Raw genomic sequence first — 21516 nt, 5'->3', positions numbered from 1 at the left:
AATGTTTCTAAATATGATTGAAACGCATACAAACTTTAACCGAAAAAGTAGTGAAAGTCATGTTCCTTAGCCCCTGGTGTTATGCAACATTAGAAGAAAATTATCAACCTGTTTACCTTGTTTATCGTTCAACCAAAGTTGATTAAAAGCATAAAACTAAGCTCCTGTGAATTTTTCAGCGAAAAAAAGGGGTTTAAAAGGATCATTTCTTTTAAAAGATTTAAATGAACACATGAAAAGGGGATCAAGAAACCCAACTCTCCCCTTTTGGCGCCTCATCAACATTGATTAAAAAATGCCAGCCTTGAAAAAGTAAGCTCATTTTTTAAGTCTAATAAATTCTTTATCTTAACTTTTAGAGAACGGAGTGTGGAGGCGAAAGATGAACCACGAGCTCGCGCGACTCTACGGCGAACCCAGTATCCAGAAGGTGGTGAAGGCTGGCCGGATACGCTGGGCAGGACATGTTGCGAGAATGCCGGACGACTGTCCTGCAAAACAGGTGTTCGCTACGAATCCGGTAGGAACAAGACGAGCGGGGGCGCAACGAGCGAGATGGTAAGACCAAGTGGAGCGTGATCTGGTGAACGTGGGGTGCCCGAGGAATTGGAGAACGGTTGCCATGGACCGAAAGAATTATAGGAATTATGTTCGTCAAGTTATGTCGTGAGACGGAATACTATGTAAATAAAATAAATAACTTTTATCTAAATGCAGTCTTTGAATGAAACATTTGTCATAATTTTGGCTTTGAGAAAACCCATATTCAATAGAAATCATACCAAAGTTATTCCAAATTATTTTTCAAGTTTCTCCCGAACGAAATGTCTCAATGCCCTAATTTAGCACGAGATCTTGTAATAGGCCTAGAATCTAAGAATATTAGAATAGATTATTAGGGATTATTAGAATATAACCCTTTGATAGAGACTTGGTGTTAGGCAGTTCCAAGGACATTGAAATATCATTTTAATCAATAAAAAAATACTTTGCAGCAACTCCAAAAGAGTTCTCTCAAGAATATTAACAGATAGCAGTGTTTTGTTTTGACATCACTCCTTTTTACAATCGCTAGCACCCACATCTGAAACAAAGCCTTGGAAGCTGTCCCCTTTTGAGGAAAAAAAAAATCAAAAGAAGAAAATCATTTTAGGGACCACCTCAGTAAATTTCAGTAGGTGGACTTAGTCCTTTTGCCTCTTATCGAAATTTTCCAAGTATCTTACACCCAACTCTAGCCAAGCAACAGTAAAAGTCTTAAGTTTTTACTCAATTTCTATGCCTATAGGTTAGTCCCTCATCTCTCCTACTCAATAAAAAACGCATTATTTTATTGAATTTATTTAAAATACATAATAGAAATACTTTACATGGCGGAACAGTTGCCTAATGAGTGGATGTCCATGAGTTCGAGCCCAAGAGCCGACATCAAATACAATTGTACTAATGCTTTTTAATGACTGCTCGCCAACTGCATCGTTGTTAAAAAAAGGTTTTTAAATGACTATAAAAGAAACAAAGAAACTTAAAAACGTAAATAAAAACAAAATCTGAATATTTTCAAATACAAAAAGCTTTCGATTAAGAAGACTTCGTTTTGAAAACTCGTCTGGTTAGCGTCATCAGCATAGTGGCCGTAAGCGTTACAAGCCAAGTAGGAAACAGTCGAATGAACGCCATCTGTAACAAAACATGAGAACATGTTATCAGGGTTACAAATCTGTTATTGATTGAGCTCGTGTTGTAATTCAGTACCTGTAAGCCATGGAATGCACATCCCGTGGTGCGATCAGTTTTTCCGATTTTTTTCACTGCATGCTTCCCATACGTTGGAGCGTCCAGAGAAATAAGCCGGGTCAGTCCGATGCTATGGTATTTGGATGTCATGTTTGTGGCAACGACCATCGGAAGCACTATCTGACATGACACTCCGGTTCCGATCAGCTCCTGTTGCAGTGCCTTGGTGAAACTGACCAGGAACGCTTTCGATCCGGAATAGGTGGATGCAAACGGAAGTGGGAAAACTGCGGTACCAGACGCTACGTTGATGATCGCTCCCTTTTTACGGCTTCTCATATCCGGAAGCAGCATGTGGGTCAGCATCACCGGTGGAATTGAGTTGACGGAAATGGTGTCTTCGATTTCTTCACGGGTCAGCTGTTCGTGACGCACCGGTGTCCTGTGGAGCATGCCTGCGTTGTTGACTGAGGACAATAAAAAATGTTTAAACTTTTAAAGTTTTTTTTTAAGGAAGGAGATATGATTTGGAATTAATTTTCAAATAAACATATTCAATGCAGACAGCCAGTGCGTGTTTTTGGTAATCGGCGGTGGCAGAAGGACTTAGAAAATAAACATTCGTTAGCTAACCGACTCAGATGGTGCATTGGGTAAGATATTGGGCTGCTAACCCAAGATGAGATGTTGCAGTAAGTTCGATTCTCACTATATTGTTTTAGATGAATTATCCCATGACATGACAATCCCATACAATTTTTATCTTGTTTCGCTTGAATGGAGTGGTCATGCATTATTCAGCTTGGGAGCTGGAGTCTTTACCCAAGTAACAATTTTAGCTTTGTTATCGCCAGCAAAATTTCACTAGGATTTGTCGTACTTTAACTCATGTCTCACCAAACAAAGTTTAGTATTCGGAAATTCAATGAATTTCCGTTTTTTCAACTTCCAATACGCGACCGTTAGATCCAAAATTCGTTGATAGACTGACTCCTGGTGAGGCAAATAGAAATTTTCTGCAGCATTTCTGAAGCATTTATTTTTACTTTTCGACAAAAAATGAGCAGTTTTCGAAGGGGCTTAAGATAAAAATTCATGCCGGAACCAAACAAAATCAACAAAGCTTTTGTTTGATATATAAAGCATGCTCAGTTTGATGTAATGAAATGAGATGTTCTCAATGAGAAACTCTCTCGAAGACTTTAAAAAAGTTTTTATAACGATAATTTTAAGGAACCGAAATTTTTTACCCACTTACTGGTGGGTGATTAAATCAGACCAATTTGACATTTGAGCGATTTCGCATTTTTCTCATTTTTTTCTGTTTTTCAGCCCTGGACTGGCTCGACACTTCATCGCGTGCTTTCAATGTATTTTTTCGAATACGTTCACGCATATTTTGAGTTATACATACTTAAATGTGTTGATTGCATATTTCATGATATATGCTCATAAATAAAGTTTACAAAAAACTAATGATTTATGCTCTTAGCTATTATAATCACTACAGAAAAGAAAATTATAAATTGTATCACCCCATCTCCCTTTCTTTGAAATGAACAAAGCATTATTATAATGATCTAACAAAAAACATTCTCTTAAAAACTCAACCTCAGTATGAACTCGTATTTTTCATTTATGATAAACAGATATTTGAGGAATCATTTCATCCAATACCCACATTGCACACTTGTACAGAACATCAATCTAGCGGAACTAAATTAATAGCGCCCATGGATGAAAAGATAGATTTTTGATGTCTTCGACAACATTGCATAATTTTACTAGGCGCCTTCTTTGAAATAAAATATAGAGTCGAGGGGTCCACCAATAGCAAGTTAAAAAAGCTAACTTTTTTGTTAAGCATTTTAGAGCTTTGGCTTATTCTACAAAGTTATTTATCTTTACAAAATACATTACTTTGTTCAACAAGCCAAAGTTCTACAATTTTATTCTAAGGAGTTACAACGAAATTAAAAAAATAACCTTGAAAAATTAGTTTTTTTTATCTGAAACGTAGTAGGTAAGACAAAACAATTTTCAGTCTTCGAAACAAAGTTGAAAAAAGTTAAGATCTACAATTGTTTAGTACATTATTATGTGTTTTGAAATTGCTGAAGCGCTGTAGAAAGCATTTTGTAATATATTAACGATTTTCAAAGAAAAGTTTATCGAATTGCGCAAATTTTCGCACCATCAGCTAATGTGGATTTTATTTTTGATGTTAAGAGGAATCATTACCATATAAAACTAGCGTGGAACTCGGTGGAACTCGAAGCAATGTTAAGATTGTAAATCTAGTATTATGTTCACAAATATCACTTTTTTTAGACACTTTATTAGTTTCTTAGTTTCTTTGATGCAATTAACTTGCAGAATTTGAGAATTAGAAATAATTAGATGATTTAACCGGTTTTTCGTTTCAAATTTATCAATACAATCTGTACATCATTATATAAATGATATCTGTACCAACACGTGAAAGTGATTTAACTTCAAAAGTAAAGTAGCTTTCAGCTTTCAGTGGCAGGCCAATTTTTGCTCTATTTAACGAAAAAAACACTTTTGAGATAATGATTTCTCGTTTGATTACAAACTCAATTTGAGTAAAGGATCTTTGACCATTTTGATAAATTTGAAACGGAAAACCGGGTAAATCATCTAATCATTTCTAATTCTCAAATTCTGCAAGTTAATTGCATCAAAGAAACTAAGAAACTAATAAAGTGTCTAAAAAAAGTGATATTTGTGAACAAAATACTAGATTTTCAATCTTAAAATTGCTTCGAGTTCCACCGAGTTCCACGCTAGTTTTATATGGTAATGATTCCTCTTAACATAAAAAAAAATCCACATTAGCTGATGGTGCGAAAATTTGCGCAATTCGATAAACTTTTCTTTGAAAATCGTTAATATATCACACTAAATGCTTTCTACAGCGCTTCAGCAATTTCAAAACACATAATAATGTACTAAACAATTGTAGATCTTAACTTTTTTCAACTTTGTTTCGAAGACTGAAAATTGTTTTGTCTTACCTACAACGTTTCAGATTAAAAAAACTAATTTTTCAAGGTTATTTTTTTAATTTCATTGTAATTCCTTAGAATGAAATTGTAGAACTTTGGCTTGTTCAGCAAAGTTTTGTATTTTGTAAAGATAAACAACTTTGTAGAATAAGCCAAAGCTCTAAAATGCTTAACAAAAAAGTTAGCTTTTTTAACTTGCTATTGGTGGACTTCTCGACTCTATATTTTATTTCAAAGAAGGCACCTTGTAAAATTATGCAATGTTGTCGAAAACATCAAAAGTCTATCTTATCATCCCTGGGCGCTATTAATTTAGTTCCGCTAGATTGATGTTCTGTACCAGGGTGCATTGCTTGAGTTTCATGCAATTTTCACTGATTAACAGCATTTTAAAGTCGCCAATCAGCAGAAGTCGCCATCTTGGATTTCTTTATGGCGTCGGATAGCGAAATTTGACTTCTATTAGTTTAGTTCTTTCTCTCAATACTCATATTGTGGGGGTTTCATTTGATTTTCAATGATAAACAGCATTTCAAAGTTCAGCGTAAGCCGCCATCTTGGTTTTTAAGATGGCGTCCGATATCAAAATTCGAAATCTACTCGTTTAACCATTTCTTTCAATACCAATATTGTTGGGGTTTTATGCGATTTCAAGTCGTTTTCAACATTTTAAAGTTCAGCAGAAACCGTCATCTTGGATTTCAAGATGGCGTCAGATAACGGAATTCGACTTCTACTGGTTGATTTCTTTCCACTAATACCCGTATAGTAAGGGTTTTATGAGATTTTCAGTAATTTAAAGTATTTTGAAGTTGAGTTATAGCCGCCATCTTGGAATTTAAGAACACCACTTTCACCTAATAACTATATTGTGGAGGTTTCTTGATATTTTCAATAAATTACAGTTTTGGAAAACAAAGCGGAAGCCGCCATCTTGGATTAATGATGGCGTCAAGCAAGAAAAAATATCCTACTATTTTGGCCCTTTCACCCAATACTCATATTGTAGAAATATTCATACCACTTCTGGTAATTTAAAGGTTTCAATGATTTTTAAATATTTTTTTTATTTTAACTAAACACCAACACACATAACTTATCAAAAATGTGTGAAAATGGGAATTCCAATTCAAATATGCGCTATCGAACCTGAGTGTGTCCTGTTTTGACATCTTGATCGGGAACTGTCACTAAGTTTTATGGCAGTTTAATAATCAAGCACTGAGTGCTATTATAGAACATGCAAAAGAAAGCTCGGTGCACATTTCTTAGTTTGTGTTTTATTATAGTTTAAACAGAGCATTCATAACTTTTTCAAAAGAACTAAAACAGTATTAAAAGCTTTATTGCACTTGCACTTGCACTTGGATTGCACTTGAAAATGAGATAAGATCAATCCGTGTAAGTCCCGTTATGATCAGCGAAAAAAGAAACAAAAAAGCAGAACCAGTCTAGTACAAACATTTAACCGCAACTAATAGCGATTGTTTGTTTACATTTCCGTCAACATAAAAAAAAACACGATGAGTGATATTGATTGTAAACCTTGTTGGTGCTTTTCTACTACGAGTGATTGGAAAGAAAAAAAAAGATGGAAAACTTGCCTTCATATCGGTTGATCTATGCAAAGGTTATGCATGCTCGCACATGTTATGAAACTTGCTTATTTAAATCAAATAAATGTTATTGAAACAAGTGTTACTTCTTTGTACTTCAAGTTCATATTGCAAAATGATTTACTTGAACTTCAACTCGTGTAGTCGAATTTATATCGGTTTTTTTTGTTTTGGTAGTCTCCACATGGTATTGTCAATACAGAGAGAAAAATAAAATTATATGAAGGCGATCGATTTCACTAAAATTTTTTTTTTTACTTTCCAGTCTCCCAAAGTCTAAATGCAGCAGTTATCAATCAATGCTTACACACGCTTATAGTTATAAACATTGAAAGCTTAAGGGCTCATTTTGGTCTGCAGATGCACTTCTAACTTGGTACCGGTGAGAATGCAGTGGATACTTATCATAGGGTACCTACCGATCATCAGGCGTCGCATCAGTCGTCGCTTTAGGCGTCGCACTTATCTAACGCAATGCGATAGATGTAAGACAGAAACACACGGATGTGCAATCTTCAGTTCGAAAGATTGACTAGACAAGAAAAAGCCAAAAAAAAATCTACCATGAGAGAAAAAAGTACAGAGAAATCAGTACAAAATTTACTTTCAATCACCTTTGTAAAAAGACTGGATTTGGAAATTATCTCGCTTGATGAACATTTTTACGACTCTTTTGTTTAAACTTATACAACTTCTTCAATCCATAACATTTTTTACAATCTTTTGGTCCCATACTAACTTTTTCTTGTCTAGTTAAGATCATTTTAACCGTATATAACACAACCGTAGACACTAATACACCGAAATGCCCATGTTCCTTTTATAAAATTTTTGCTCATGTCTCATGTACTTGCGAATAAGTGTTTGAAAAATAGCATGACAAAGAGGTGGCATCTTAAATAAAAAAGTTCAAGTTTTCAAGATTTTTGGTTTTACAGTATGAAAACGTCAGTGGAACAAAAATTATCACGTTCCGGGTATCCAGAAACAGCTGAATAAGCTAAATTGTCCCTATTTATGCGTGACAGAGAAATATTTGCCGATAATGATGCTAAAGTTGAAGGACTGAAAGATGCAATCAACAAAAATATTGTTCCATTTTTAGACCTGACATTACCAAAATTTTGTATAAACAACAACCAACCAATTAAGAGATTTGCGTAAAAGATTAGTTCAGAAATTATTTAGAGCCCTTCTTACATTTATTATCGACTTTATGCAAATTAGCTATAAATATAAAAATGGATTTCTGTCTGTCTGTTTCCTATAGACTCGGAAATTACTGAACTGATTTGCGTGAAACTTGGCTGGTGGGGGTATTGAAGGCAGGGGAAGGTTCCTATTATAGTTTAAGACTCCTCCCCCTCTCATGAAGAGAGTGAGGGGCCCCCCAAACAATAGACAATTTTTGGATAACTCTAGAACCAATCAATCATATTTGGCAAATTTGGCATGGGAAGGTATTTGGATACGAAAAATATGTCAATGATTATTTGAGACCCCTCCCTCTTTCCAGTAGGGAGACATAAAGGGTAGAGGGGGCCTAATTTTTTACATAACTCAAAAACTGGTATGGGAGGTTATTTGGATACGAAAAATATTTCTATAATTATTTGTGGCCCCTCTCTCTTTCCAGTAGAGAGATATGTAAATAGAGGGAAATGCCCTCTTTTATGATTTTTTACAAACTCATAAACTAATTAAGTAAATGGAACCAAATTTGGCATAGGCGGGTTTTTGAGAACGTGATATGTTGAGACCCCTTCCCTTCTTCCAGCGAGTAGAAAGGAAAAAGGTAGGGGAGTTTCATACAATTTTTACAGCATAACTCGAGAACTACAACAGAAAATGGAGCCAAATTTGACATGGAACGATATTTGGGTGCGAGAAATGCTTCAATGAATATTTGGTATCCCTCACTACTTCGAAGAGGTGGATGAAAAGGGGGAGGAGAGGTCTCCCTTACAATTTTCAGTAGAATGGAGAGCTGATCGAGCAAATGGAACCATATTTGGCATGTGAGGGTATTTGATTATGAGGAATGTTTCTATTATAAGTTGAAGCCCCACCATTTTTAGCGGAAAGATATAGCGGGGTTCCATATAAATTTTTTGCATAGCTCGAGAATTTATCGGTCAAATGATACCAAAAAATTTGGCATCAAAAAGTATTTGAACACGAAAAATACTTTTAAGAATATTAAGTTCTCACCCCTCCATTCAATGGGAAGAATGATAAGAAGGGGGGGGGGGGGGGGATATTTCAATACGAAAAATTTATCTATGTGAAACAATTCCTTTCTTGCAGTAGAAGGATAGAATGGAAATATTGGAAGGGAAGAGGAAAGCTTATATTTGAAACAACATGGAAAATCATTTTGGTATGATTCTATGATTATTTGACTCACCATCCTCCTTTCAGTGAGTAGGTAAATAGGAGGAGGGAGATAAGCCCAATACGACCTCTCTTATCAGTTTTTTAGCATAAATCCAGAACATATCAAGCAAAAACAACTTTTAAGTTGGATTGATTGCGTACGATTTTTTTGAGACCCTCCTTTTTCAGGGCGAAGCTTAAAGAAACAGATTAAAATTGTCAGATCTTTAACACAAATAGATCAAGATTCAGAAGATTAGTTAAGTCATTTTTGAGCTGCAATTGGAAACTCCAGCTACAGCTCTCATTTTATAGCGGTTGCTTATGAATTATGTTATAATTTGATTTAATATAATGCCAACAAAACAATAAAAATTTGAATAATTTCTGAAAATACCATTTGTTTAGTGTAAGTGTAGCGAAGTACACCGGGTCAGCTAGTTAGCTAAAAATAAACACAATACCTACGTTATAACTATTGACTTTTGCCAGCGCTGACTGAGAGTGAAAATGTAAGAGATTTGCGTTACAGATTTTTATGTGTTCTTGAACAGTTAGAAAGCAGAAAATTATTTTCATGATTTTTTTTACAATTAAAAGTTAAACATATAGTAAATTTGAAGAATTGTTTTTCGACAAATTAAACTATCTATAGGTGTTGAGGATTAAGTTCCAACAGCATTTACAAATGCAGTACTAAAACAGTTTGAAATTTTGATCATCCATATCTTTGTCAATCTATCAATAACGGCGAATTCAATGTTAATAAATCTAATGTGAACTTTTAGATAAAATTATAAACTAAAAGTTGATTTTCTGAAAATAACTTCCAATATTTATGAGAAAAACATGGATTTATACAAACCAATGCTCGAAGGGTCCAAAGAAAGGCAATTGACCATATTTAAAAAGTTAAATTTACGCCAGCAATGGAACAACATTGACGTTAAAGTTAACATACACGAGCTGATAAAACCGCTATATAGCTCAAATGCTGACCAATGTTATAAAAAATGCCCGCAAAAGAACTGCTTTTTGCATGGTGGTCGCTGCAAGTGTGTTTGTGGGGTTTGCAAGATCGCTACAAGCTTTGTATGAAAATTTCAAATTTATAAGTTTTTACACCTCCCAAAATTTTTATCGGTTATTTTTGCTGTTAGAAATAGCAATAATAACATTAAAAAGTCCTAAATTTGCGCAACATGTTTTAATTTTGCATGTAAATTTATATGGGAAAACAAAATTTTTCATTCGAAACCACCTTAGATGTACCGAAAGTCAAAAAATAATTACTATGGATGAAAAATATTCCTTGGTTCTTGCAGTACATTTTATGTAAACAAACCTCAAACCTTACTTGTACCCAAATAAAAATCAATGTTATATAAAGAAAATATTTTCAAAATATTTTTTTTTATTCAAGGCGTTTTAAATTGTTTATTGGTAAGCTGTTAAACCGTAGAATTGAAATGAAAAATCACAAAAACTGCTTTGCTAATAAAATGAGTTTGTTCAGAGTTGAGAGTTCAGATATTTTATTTTGGAATGGTTATCTATAACTTTCTTTTACTAAATACTTATGCCATATTCGTTTTCATCCTGGTGGTGCACCGGTAGTGCACCAAGTGCTGTCAAAACGTTTTTTTTTATATGAAGATGACAGCAGTTGGTGCACCACCATCTTTCCACCAGATGAAAACGAATATGGCATTAGCTTCTTCTCATGTTAGCAAAAATTATGCTGAGGGCAAAAAAAAATTGTTTGCTTGGTTTATATAGAAATGCATGTTAACCAATGGAATATTTAAAAAAATATTTGTTTAAGATTTCCAAAAATATAAAAAAAATTCCAAACAAAAAAAAAATCAAGTGAGACTTTTTTAACGTAAGATTATAATTCTGAGTGTAAATCAATTCTAAATGTTAATTGACAATTCGTACTAACGACTTTTTGGAAACAATACAGTATATTGCTGCGCTTTCTTCCAGGATTTTAATATAAACGAACTCGAGAAGGCAGTTGTTGTATTAGTGAGGCAAGTTTTCTCTAGAGATGGCCAACTTAAGGAATTCAAAAAGGGCCACAATTCCAAGCAGGGGCCACAATAAGGGACCATTCAAATATTACGTAACGCGTTTAGGGGGGGTGGGGAGTATAGCAGTTTGTTACGGTTTGTGAATTTTTGATAGAAAATCTTATAAAAATGTGTTACGTAGGGACGTGGCGGGTCGAAAATGAGCAAAAATTGCGTTACGAAATATTTTAACGGCCCCTCAGGAGCGTTTCAATCAATAGTTTGATCGGATTTATCCACAGATTTGAAGCTAGGACATATTTTTACTGCATTTCAGGCTAATAAAATCAATCATATTTGTCAAAGGACATTCTAAGCTGCACATGATGGGAAATTGAGTCAACCATGCTTTAGGTACCAAGGTCCGGTACATTTACCTTAATTTGTTTTAGTTAAACTTAAAAATACTGTTTTTTTTGCATAAATGATATAACGGCAAACATGTCAAAGCAATCAAATTTTTTTTTTGGTAATCTTATTAAGTTGTCTCCAATCACCATCAAATGCGAAGAAAGAATTTCATTAATGTTTCTCTGATTTGCGCAATAATCTATGAATCACAAGAAATCATGAAGGGGCAAAAGTATGAACTGAAGATCTCCAAATTCGCGCATGTTGTTCACCCATGCCTATAGGATTTGTATCAGAAGCGAACACAGAAGATACTGCTGAAAGCAAAAATTGATTCAACATATTTTTTTATTTGACCTTAAGCAGAAATGTGGGTTTGGAATGGTCGTATCATTCGAAATTTTGCCCTTTACGTGGGGTAAAAGCAACCTGTATACTAGAGTGCCCCAAATGACCCGACTTTTGAAAAAGCTATGTGCTGCAGGCTAACATTAATCCTAGGCCTAGTACAAGATCTCATGCCAAATTTGGGCCAGATCGGATCACGGGAAGGGGTCGCTCAACGAGCCTGAATTTTGGATGGAATTTTGAGATATTATGTTTGGGAGAAACATGAAAAACCAGTTTTTCATGGATAACTTTGATTTCCTACGGTCGATTTCTTTTGAAAACAGGTTTTCTTAAAGCCCAAATTATGACAAATATTTTATCCGAAGACTGCAAATCGATTTGAGTTAAAATAGAAAAGTTTTTAGTTTTCAAACATGGGCTAAGATTTTAAGGGTCACAGGTTTTGAATTTACGATACAAATTTGGGGCAGTCTACTGTATACATATCTCAGGTGCTTATTTAGTGTTAGTAAAAGTTTTATTTTTTGTAAACATTGTAACCAAGACAATTCGTGACGTCAGCTGCATTTTCAAACTCGCCTAGGATACATAAACATCCTGGCAAGTGACGTAGGCTTTGTTAACCTTTTTATTTTTGAATTACGAGTTCTGTAATAGTGTGCGTGTTTGTTCATCACCTTCTTTGTACCACATTGGGGTAAAAGTACGTTTTGACAGCAGCTAAGCATTTTCACTTCCTCCATTCGATTATCTTCGTAATTTTTAAGAGGAGAGATAAAAAACTAAGAAATCAAATGCTGTTTTTGTGTTTTTGGAAAAAGAACTGAAACATTTCTAGAAAAATAGGATAGCACTAAGGTTGTACATTTTCCTAACTGTAGGGATGAGATGAAGAATATACAGAAAATAAATCAAATTTAATTAGGAATAAAATAAAATAATAGTTGTATTCGGCAACACTGTAGATGAATAAAATAAAATAAATTTCTATGAGAACATTTGCTATTTTGGCAGCACTTGACAAACAAACAAAACAAAGTCAGTCATTGATCTATTCTTGCGAGCGACAGACGTGTTTAGGTGAATCTCTGAATTGAGATTCGTAAAATCACGACACTCACCATCCTGTACAGTTTTTGGAAATTTAGACAGATAAGTTAACAACTATTTCTGACATCATTCGAGAAAATCTTGGAAACTTGATACTGAAGATTCAAATGCATTCACCAATTTTGTTCAAGACTGCAAAACAATGCATCAAGAGAGATCATTGATTACTTCTTGTTAAAATCTTCTTTAAAATTTCCCGTATTTTGCAGAGTTGTGAAAAGTTGACAAAAAGAAAACTTTTCTATCTTTTTTCTGAAAATTCAAAATAACTTGAGGTCTTGGGAAAAGTTAATCATTGATTTAAAACCTTTATTTTCAAAATCTTTGTCATGAATTATTGAATTGACGGTTGGACGTTCAAAATAGAAATCTATTGCCATGTTGTGGTTTTTTTCCGAAAGCTGTGTCCCCGGAAATGCTTGATCTGTACTAAGTAAAGGCCCATTTACAGTTACCGTGAAAATTAACATGAAAAATCTTATTCCGTCAATAACATAACAAAGCGACGATACTAGGTTTTGTATTATAATGGAATCGATGGGGTTGAAAGATGAAATTTCAGCCGGACTCGTTCCAAAAACTTGAAAGAAAGAATTGTTTTTATTCCGATTTCCCCGCCATGATGAAATTTCCGCGGTGAAAACCGGGGCAATCGAAATAGAAACAGTTCTAGAAGGTTTTTAGGAACAAATCCAGATGAATTTTTATATTTCAATCATATCCCATCGATTTAACCATGTTAAACATGCTAGTTGTGTCGCGTGAGTTTCTTATGAGTTATTGATAAAAAAAAGATTTTTCACGTTCATTTTCACTCGCGCTGTATACCAAGCTTAATGTCACTTTGAATACCAAAATTTTCCAATTTTTCTTTAACATCATCTCCGAATGTTGTTTCGGATTACAATCGCCAAATGGCGCCAACACAGTCATCGAATCGCATTTTTGCGTCACCCAGGTATGAAAATAGTATATCTCTTTTTCTCTATAACAACACCACCAACTTGACTTTTTTCCACACGTATCCGGGCCGGACAAATCCGGGCTATTTCAGCTTACAACCGGGCAAAATCCGGGCATTTGATTTCAAAATTGTCAACCGGAAATCCTGACAATAAAGTCTGCTTCATTTAATATTGGAACAAATTCTTTTGCTCATTGTGGCGCTCCTAGTGGACGGATTTGGAAACTTTTTTCACCCACGTGTCGGGAAATTCATTACCTTTCACCATGTATTTATGTCAAACACCAAACGATAGCATTTAGTAAACAACATCCATGGAAGCCGAACGGAGAGATCAAATTGTGCACAGTTTTCTTACGAGTACGAGTACGAGAATTTCTTCGAAACAGCAATGAATAATTTTTATAATTTTTTTTATGAAAGAGTAAAGAAGATGCTACATTTGTATGAAAAACAAATTATGAATTCGTTAATAAATGACTGAACTACACGCAATTGTTTGTGTTCCAATATTAAATGAAGCAGATTTTACATCCGTCGAACTTGGTCAGCACTTGGTCGTACAGCTTTCGAGCACGGATTCTGGCCACATTGTTCTGCTTCAGCGTCCGATTTGGCTGTTTTCTGGCTCGGAATGACCTTATTCCTTCCCGGAGACGAATTCGTCGCACCGTACTGTGAGCGGCCTGGAACTTATTGGCCAAATCGCGGTCTGAAAGATTGGGATTCCTCTTGACGGCCTTGATGACTTTCCCACGCAGTTTCCGGTCGACAGTTCCACTCCGACGCTTCGAATGCGGCTTCCGAGCCGTCGTCAATGTTTCCTTGTACTGCTTGATAACACGCCATACGGTATTTCTGGGCATTTTAAGCTGTTTAGCTAGCTTCGATGCCGACAACAATGAATTTTCAAGAAAACTGTGCACAATTTGATCTCTCCGTTCGGCTTCCATGGCGGTTGTTTACAAAATGCTATCGTTTGGTGTTATGACATAAATACATGGTGAAAGGTAATGAATTTCCCGACACGTGGGTGAAAAAAGTTTCCAAATCCGTCCACTAGGAGCGCCACAATAAGCAAAAGAATTTGTTCCAATATTAAATGAAGCAGACTTTATCCGGGCAAATTTGGTCAACACCCATGAATAACTCAACAAAAATAAAACATAAAAAAATTGAAAAATATTTTTTTCTTAAAAACTTATAAGACACATTCCACGCGCTTGTACCGCTCAAAAGTGATTTTTTTCCGTTCGCGTATCAAAAAATCTCAAAATTGTCTAGATAATTCAAATCACACGAAACCAACCAGAAAAGAGAAAAAAGTTTTTTAACACATGTGTTAGATGATTTTGAAAATCAGTTTTTTTGTTGAAAAAAGTGGTGTTTTTGACAACTTTTACAAAATCATTAATTTTAATAAATGGATGATTTTTTTTCGGAAATATTTTAAGTAGTTTCAGAAGCTAAAAAACACGGCTTCATTTTGTAGAAAAAAGAATTTTTTAATATCCAATATAGTTGGTTTGAAAAGCGAACAAAAACAGTCGCAAATGAGTGAATTCACGTCACAAAAAAAGGGAAGTTTTTAATTTTACGAGAAAACTCTGACTTTTTTTTAAATAAAAAAATGAGATTTTCTTCAAAAATGATAAGACGATTCTGAAATACTAAAATTTATAGAAATCGGTCGGAATCTAGCTGAGTTACAACAGCGCGAATGAGTGAATTCACGTCACAAAATTTGATTTTTCGTTAAATTGTATATGAAAATGTGCTCTGAAAGCTGTTTTGTCCCTCCAGATGGTCGGATTTTGACAAATCGAGCATAATTTAGTTGATTTATTAATAAGTTCATTATTTTCAAATAAAAAAGATTGAAAAAAAAATTAAAAATTTTTTTTTGGTGAATCTTTAAATACAGACAGTAGTAATTTTAACATATGATCCCTCAATATGTTGCTATTCAAGTGCCAATCAAAATAAGGAAAAAGTTAGGTGCAGATACTAAAAAAATATTATTGTAAAAGTCGGAACAACAAAATATCGTTTTTGAAAGTCTTCATAAAATTTGAAGACTCCGAAGAATGGTTCAGTATAGCTACAGACAGTATAACTTTATATTTCGTGACGTGAATTCAGTCAACTACCCTGTTCTGTTTGAACTGAGTGAATTCACGTCACAACTTCAAATCAGCATAACTTCGTTCGTTGTTGTTCAATCGAGAAGTTCTGTACATCAAATTGTGGGTAATTATTTTCTTTACAACTCATTCGAAGACACCGATATTCTATTTCCACAGAGAGAACAGGAATTCAAGGATGTATGTACTAAAGTCCGAAATGGTTAATTCTAGCGTGAATTCACGTCACAAAAGTAATTAGTCACAACAAAAACAACTTAAATTTTAAAATGACCAAATTGTATTCATTTTGAAGGAAATTCAATTTGCGACCGTTTGCTACAATTTTTTTCATGTTCAAGTAAATTGGTTGACTTCTAGAACGATAACAGTGCAGAAAAGTCCGGAAAAGCGATTTCACGTCACGGTGGAATGTGTCATAAGCTGATTTTAAATCGTATTTTTGGTATCCGAAAAACTTTTCGTGAATTCTTTTATAAAACTTGCCAAAAAAAATCGTTCTGGACGAATTAGTAAAACAATTTTCAATTTTCAATTCATTTTGTTTGTTTTTGTTTGACTGACAAATGATTGACAAATGAAGTGAATAAATGCGGCAAAATCCGGGCTTTTTGAAATTCTATTTTAAATATACGAGCAAACCCGGATAAAACCGGGCAATCTGTCCAATTTTTTATAGGGTATAACCTTGTAGGGGAGGAGCGGGCTATATGCGCCTATTAAGCAGAACACTGATTTAATCAATATTCACGTCGAATATGTGTATAAAAACTATATACACGTGTGCAGGCATCTGTTTTCTATACATTGGAGTAATTTTAATGTTAAATTTTTTTTCTGTTTCCAAAAAAACGATTTTATTGTTATTGTTGTCTAAAATGCCGAACCTCAAACCGTGCGGGCTAAATGCGCCTATTTATGTTTTTGAACAAAATTTCTGTTTTTTGGGCAATATTTCCGTATAATTTCATTGAAAATGCTAGAAAGTAATAATTTCCGTATGACAAAGCTGAAGTTTTATAAAAATCTATGTATACTAGCAGACCCGGTAAACTTCGTCTTACCATGTTAAACTTGGCGTCAATTTAATTTATTTTTTCGCTTTTTGACTTAAAAACAACATCAAGACTTGAGTTGTTAATGGTATCGCTTTCTTGAACATGTCCTAGTTTTTTAACATATCCATCTTTTCCGTTTGCTCGAATTGTCCCGCTCAATTATATCGGAATCAAATCTAGGAATTTCAACTCAATTCCACGGGTCTTTTCATAAATTATTAAAAAATTCTCTCCTATCAATTTTACATGCATATTACATGAATCCTTTTCGTTTACTTTTCTTTGATTCGGATGCTTTGAATATTGGCGAATGAAATCAGGTAACAGCTTCCCGTTGCAAATTCGATTTTTTCAGCACTCAATGCGTTGCAACGTTACCATCAAACTTGGCAAGCCTCTTGCTTTAAAAAAAATCTACTCTTTATAACTTGGTCCATTAATAACATATGTGATTATATCTATGTTTTAATTATTGTATACCATTTAGTTGATTTTCTCCGCTTTGCTCGAGTTCACTTTAAGGTTTACATAAATCGAAATCAAAAGTTTCTCATTTATTGGAATTCATTGCATATGAAACTTTATGGAAGAAAAATTTTTAATATCGGGACAATTTATGGAGTTTTGCCCAATATTCTGCCTAGCGCAGCACTTTTAGCTCCCGAGTAGCTTTTGATGGTATATTTTTTAAGAACTGAAGAAACAAAAACATTAGATAAGATTTTTTACAAACCATTTTCAAGCAGCTTCGCTTTCCTCGCCTTTGGAAGCAGTGGTTTTTTATTTCCATATTTTAATCAAAATCATGTTCAAAAAAAAAGTTCGCCCTTTTTTTTATTTGTTCTAGCAAAAAATGCAAATTAAATCAAGAAGACTTTATTTATTGGGTTAATGTTCAAAGGAATTGAATTTGGTTTTGAAAGAAGAAAATTTATGTTTAATTTTTTTGTTATTCAACCGTATTAAAGCATTTTTATTTTCATTTTTTCCTTAAAGACATACCTGCCAATTTAAACCATTGTTGTCTGATTTAAAATTTTCCTAAACAGTGTTGAAGGTGATTTGCGATTCTATTTAAGATTATGAGATATTTTCAAGATTCAATAACATTTAATTGGAATGCAGGTTTTGAAAAATTAAATACATAAAAAAGAACTAATCTTTTAAGGCTTCGATCATTTCATTCTTTTTTCTGGAAATTTTCATGTACATTTACCTCGAATTTTACCTCGACATTTAAAAATTTTAAATATCCGCTTCAAATTTAACACTCGGGATACCCTATCTGACTAATTTAGAGAAAAATTGGTATATGTTTCATGGCTAAAAGGCGTGTTGCCACTTGTTTCACCGTGTGAAATGACAGGAGTTAATATTATTTTCAACACTTTTAGGTCATTATAAAAACTTATCAAAAAAAATTCTGCTTCTGCTATCAAAAAAATTATGCTTCTGGAAAATCAATCACAAAAAAATTTACAACAAACAATCGGATCTAAAGTCTCTTCTATGTAGTCAAAATTTGTTAAACAAAAACACACATTTATGTTAAGTACGTACTTGAATTCTGTGTAAACAAACAGGGAACCTGTAAACAGTTTTTTGGTGAACGATTTAAAAAAAAAGTTAAGTTTATTTAGTCAGATTGTGTATTCGGGCCCAACCATTTATAAATTAAGAAACCATGCATACATTTTTTTGTAAATGTTGAACGTTTGCAATTCTTTGCATTCGGCCTTTAAATGAACATCAATCCTATATAATCTATTTTAAAGGACAGGTTCTTGTTTAGTTCATGTGTCTGTTCATTTGCAACGGGTTTTTTGGTTGTTCTATAAAATTAAAGGCGCTTGATACAACTTCTGTGAAGCACATTTGTACATGTTCGTTAAATATTTCTAGCGAATTGGATTATAAACCAAATCTTTCCATTTTTCTTTTTTCAAATGTCCGCAAAGAGTCATACCATTATTTCATACGCATCAGTACTAAATTCATATTATTCAGACAACAATTCCTTCTTTAAATAACACGAATTAAAATTTTAATTTTTTCATATCGTTTAAATGGTTTTGATTTGATCGGCAAAATATCAATCCGGATCAAATGTAAGCGTCATTCTTTACTGTGTGCTGTACAAATGATCTAGGAATCAAGAAGAAAAAACACATCTAGGCTTCATATGGCCACCACATGCATTGAAATTATACTTGGTTCAGAAATGCGCGCCCAAATATTCTCACTAAACAGTATGCTATGCCATAGTTACTAACCTCCTACGACGTTTGCTGGCGACGCCTCTACCATAGAGACGAAAAACAAACAGCCCGCCTGGCGCCCAAAGTAAAGAAAATCTCGAAAAAATCGAAGGCCATGACTTTAATTTGATTCAATTTATTACAAATTTAATGATTACGGACAATTGATGCAACTTTTTGTTGTTTTTATTCGATATAAACCGATTCGCATGCCTACAGAATATTCTAAAAATAATTTCATTTGAATCGTTTGGGTAGTTTCGGAGGAGTAGTACTACAAACACCGTTACAAGAGAATTTTATATAATAGATTATAGATTTATGGAATAAAACCAAAGTTGGGGTTGCCATACTATGGAGGCAGATCATCCATGAGAAAAACTTTATCAAATCTGTTTTTAGATCTTCAATTCTCTCTTAAGATGTTATTCAGAGCTTAGATTTGAAGGTTCAATGATAAAAATTATTTGTTTATTCTATTTAACCTGTTATTTTAGGATGGAGGCATTTTACAAACATGATGGGGGCATACAAAAACACTCTATTATTCCATTATATAATCATTATTTAACCTCCACAAAAGCTGAAATATGTTTAATTTCTTAGGTTCATTTGAGTAAGAAACAAAAACCATCCTAGTTTTTGTTTTAAGCTTCTTTACGTATATTTTTTAAAAGTCGAAATAATACATCAAAATGTATCAAAAACTTGTATGATTTTTTAATTTTTTTTGAGTTTGTAAATTCATATAATTCTTTCATGCCTTATGTTCTAAGCGTATCACCCTCAAAATGCGTTGGTCAGATAAACTATCTAGTCAGTCATTTCTTAAAACAGCCGTAGGGTCATTTAACCCGATAGGCCCATTTAGGAAACCTTTCCCCTACAGTATCAATTCTTCGGAAAATATCACTTCCTCATGCGGATTAGGATTTTAAAATTCGAATTCACGTTATTTTGACACCATTCTAAATAATCACAAATCATTGATCCAACGACTCACCCAAAATTCCTACTTCCAGTCCTTGCAGTTCTTCTCGAATTTTGTCATACACTACCGTGCCGTCGGCAAAATCGATCACCAGAATCTTCACCTCAACTGTGGGACAGTTTTGCTTGATCTCGGCTGCAACCTGAACGAGTTTGGATTCAGTGCGCGAAATCAGCACCACATTCATTCCAGCTTTGGCCAAATTTATTGCGTACTCCTTCCCGATTCCATCGGAACCTCCGGTCACAACTGTAGATATGAGAGGGATTTTTGTTTTGTTTTGATTTCTTTTAAACTGGGAACATAATTGTGGTTGAGTTACCAGCCCATTTTCCAAAGCGCTCTGGAAGTGGAATGTTGCCTTTAGTCAGTGTATGCCAGAAGATCTGACATGGTGATATGAGCACATCGATCAGGTACACAAGCAACGCGTAGAATCCGATTACGGCTAGCCACCGGCTGTAAAAAATATCTTCCAAAGTAAACATTGCACTCCGATGGACGCACTACAGACTCGAAAACAACGCGTGCTTAGTATCGGCCTGTTCGAATAAAACTGGCCCGCGAAGAACTGCCAAGAAGTTCGTTGGTGAAAAACTTTTCAGCTTAGACACTCTAATGAATTGGAATGTAGTTATGGCGCGGTTAGGTTTTCCACCGCTTATTTAGCCCTGGATTGACTGTGAGTCGGTTCAGTACCGTTCAGTCTAGTATACGGTAACAGGACTGGGTTAGTTAATCAGTTGAGCCATGAAAAACGAAGATGGATGATAGTTGGGCCAATACGGTGAAATTCGAATCTTCTTGTAAAAGTATACATTGGAACCCTTGCGGTTTCAGGGAAACTTTCTGCTTGGAACTGGTTTTGAAATCGTTTATTACGCAATAAAAGCATTGAAGATGTTATGCTGTTATTTTAAAAGAACCTTACACGTTTTTGAATGAGAAGCAAAACATTAATTGATTAATATTGAACAGTTTTAATCAATGAAAAGAAGCGACTACACCACTATAATGAGCGCTTTTCTATGCTTCCATTGAACTTTTCCATACTCCTTCAACGGAACTTTCCTTAGATCAGAGGTCGTTAACTTGTGATTCTTCGAGTCCGTGTGCAAAAATAATTGAAATCACCAAAAAAAGATAGCGCAGTAAAGTTCTAACGTTAATTCAAATCGGTCAAAATTGTTGAGCTGAATAATTAATTTGACTGAGTCGTTTTGAGATCATTTTTGAATTTCTCAAACCATGGGATCTTAAAAGCTCCGCTTTGGCTCAAAACTCATCTATGATATTTTTTGCAGAATTTATAAGTAACGTTTACATGAATAAATTTGAACTTTTAGGTTTGTATGGGGAAATTTAATATTTTGTTCTGAAAAATCAGCATCATTATTGTTTTTTTTGTAAGACTGTTGACTGGTGTTTTTGAAAATGGTAGAAATTCTGACATTTT

The 21516-nt window shown here is 34.1% G+C and overlaps 1 protein-coding gene across 1 annotated transcript; it reads right to left on the bottom strand.

The window, feature by feature from the left end:
- Nucleotides 1–1325: 1325 nt before the first annotated feature.
- On the bottom strand, nt 1326–20661 carry LOC129746930 (inactive hydroxysteroid dehydrogenase-like protein 1). Its single transcript, XM_055740877.1, has 4 exons — nt 20383–20661; nt 20073–20309; nt 1756–2204; nt 1326–1680 (listed from the first exon to the last, which is right to left on the bottom strand). Exons 1-4 carry the CDS (start codon nt 20546–20548, stop codon nt 1582–1584), a joined length of 951 nt encoding a protein of 316 aa, XP_055596852.1. The 5' UTR covers nt 20549–20661; the 3' UTR covers nt 1326–1581.
- Between the last annotated feature and the right edge of the window lie 855 nt (nt 20662–21516).

This window comes from Uranotaenia lowii, chromosome 2, assembly GCF_029784155.1.
Source record: "Uranotaenia lowii strain MFRU-FL chromosome 2, ASM2978415v1, whole genome shotgun sequence".
In the NCBI taxonomy this organism is placed as follows: Eukaryota; Metazoa; Arthropoda; class Insecta; order Diptera; family Culicidae; genus Uranotaenia; species Uranotaenia lowii.
The sequence above is the reverse complement of the archived record's forward strand: the minus strand, read 5'-3'. Positions and strand labels throughout refer to the sequence as shown.

What these genes read in the sequence shown, in the direction of transcription:
- LOC129746930 (XM_055740877.1), bottom strand. Translation starts at nt 20,548, where the DNA reads ATGTTTACTTTGGAAGATATTTTTTACAGCCGGTGGCTAGCCGTAATC. An exon ending in GCGCTTTGGAAAATGGGCTG is followed by an intron (nt 20,310 to 20,382) that starts GTAACTCAACCA and finishes TCATATCTACAG; the next exon opens with TTGTGACCGGAGGTTCCGAT. An exon ending in GTGCATTCCATGGCTTACAG is followed by an intron (nt 1,681 to 1,755) that starts GTACTGAATTAC and finishes GTTTTGTTACAG; the next exon opens with ATGGCGTTCATTCGACTGTT.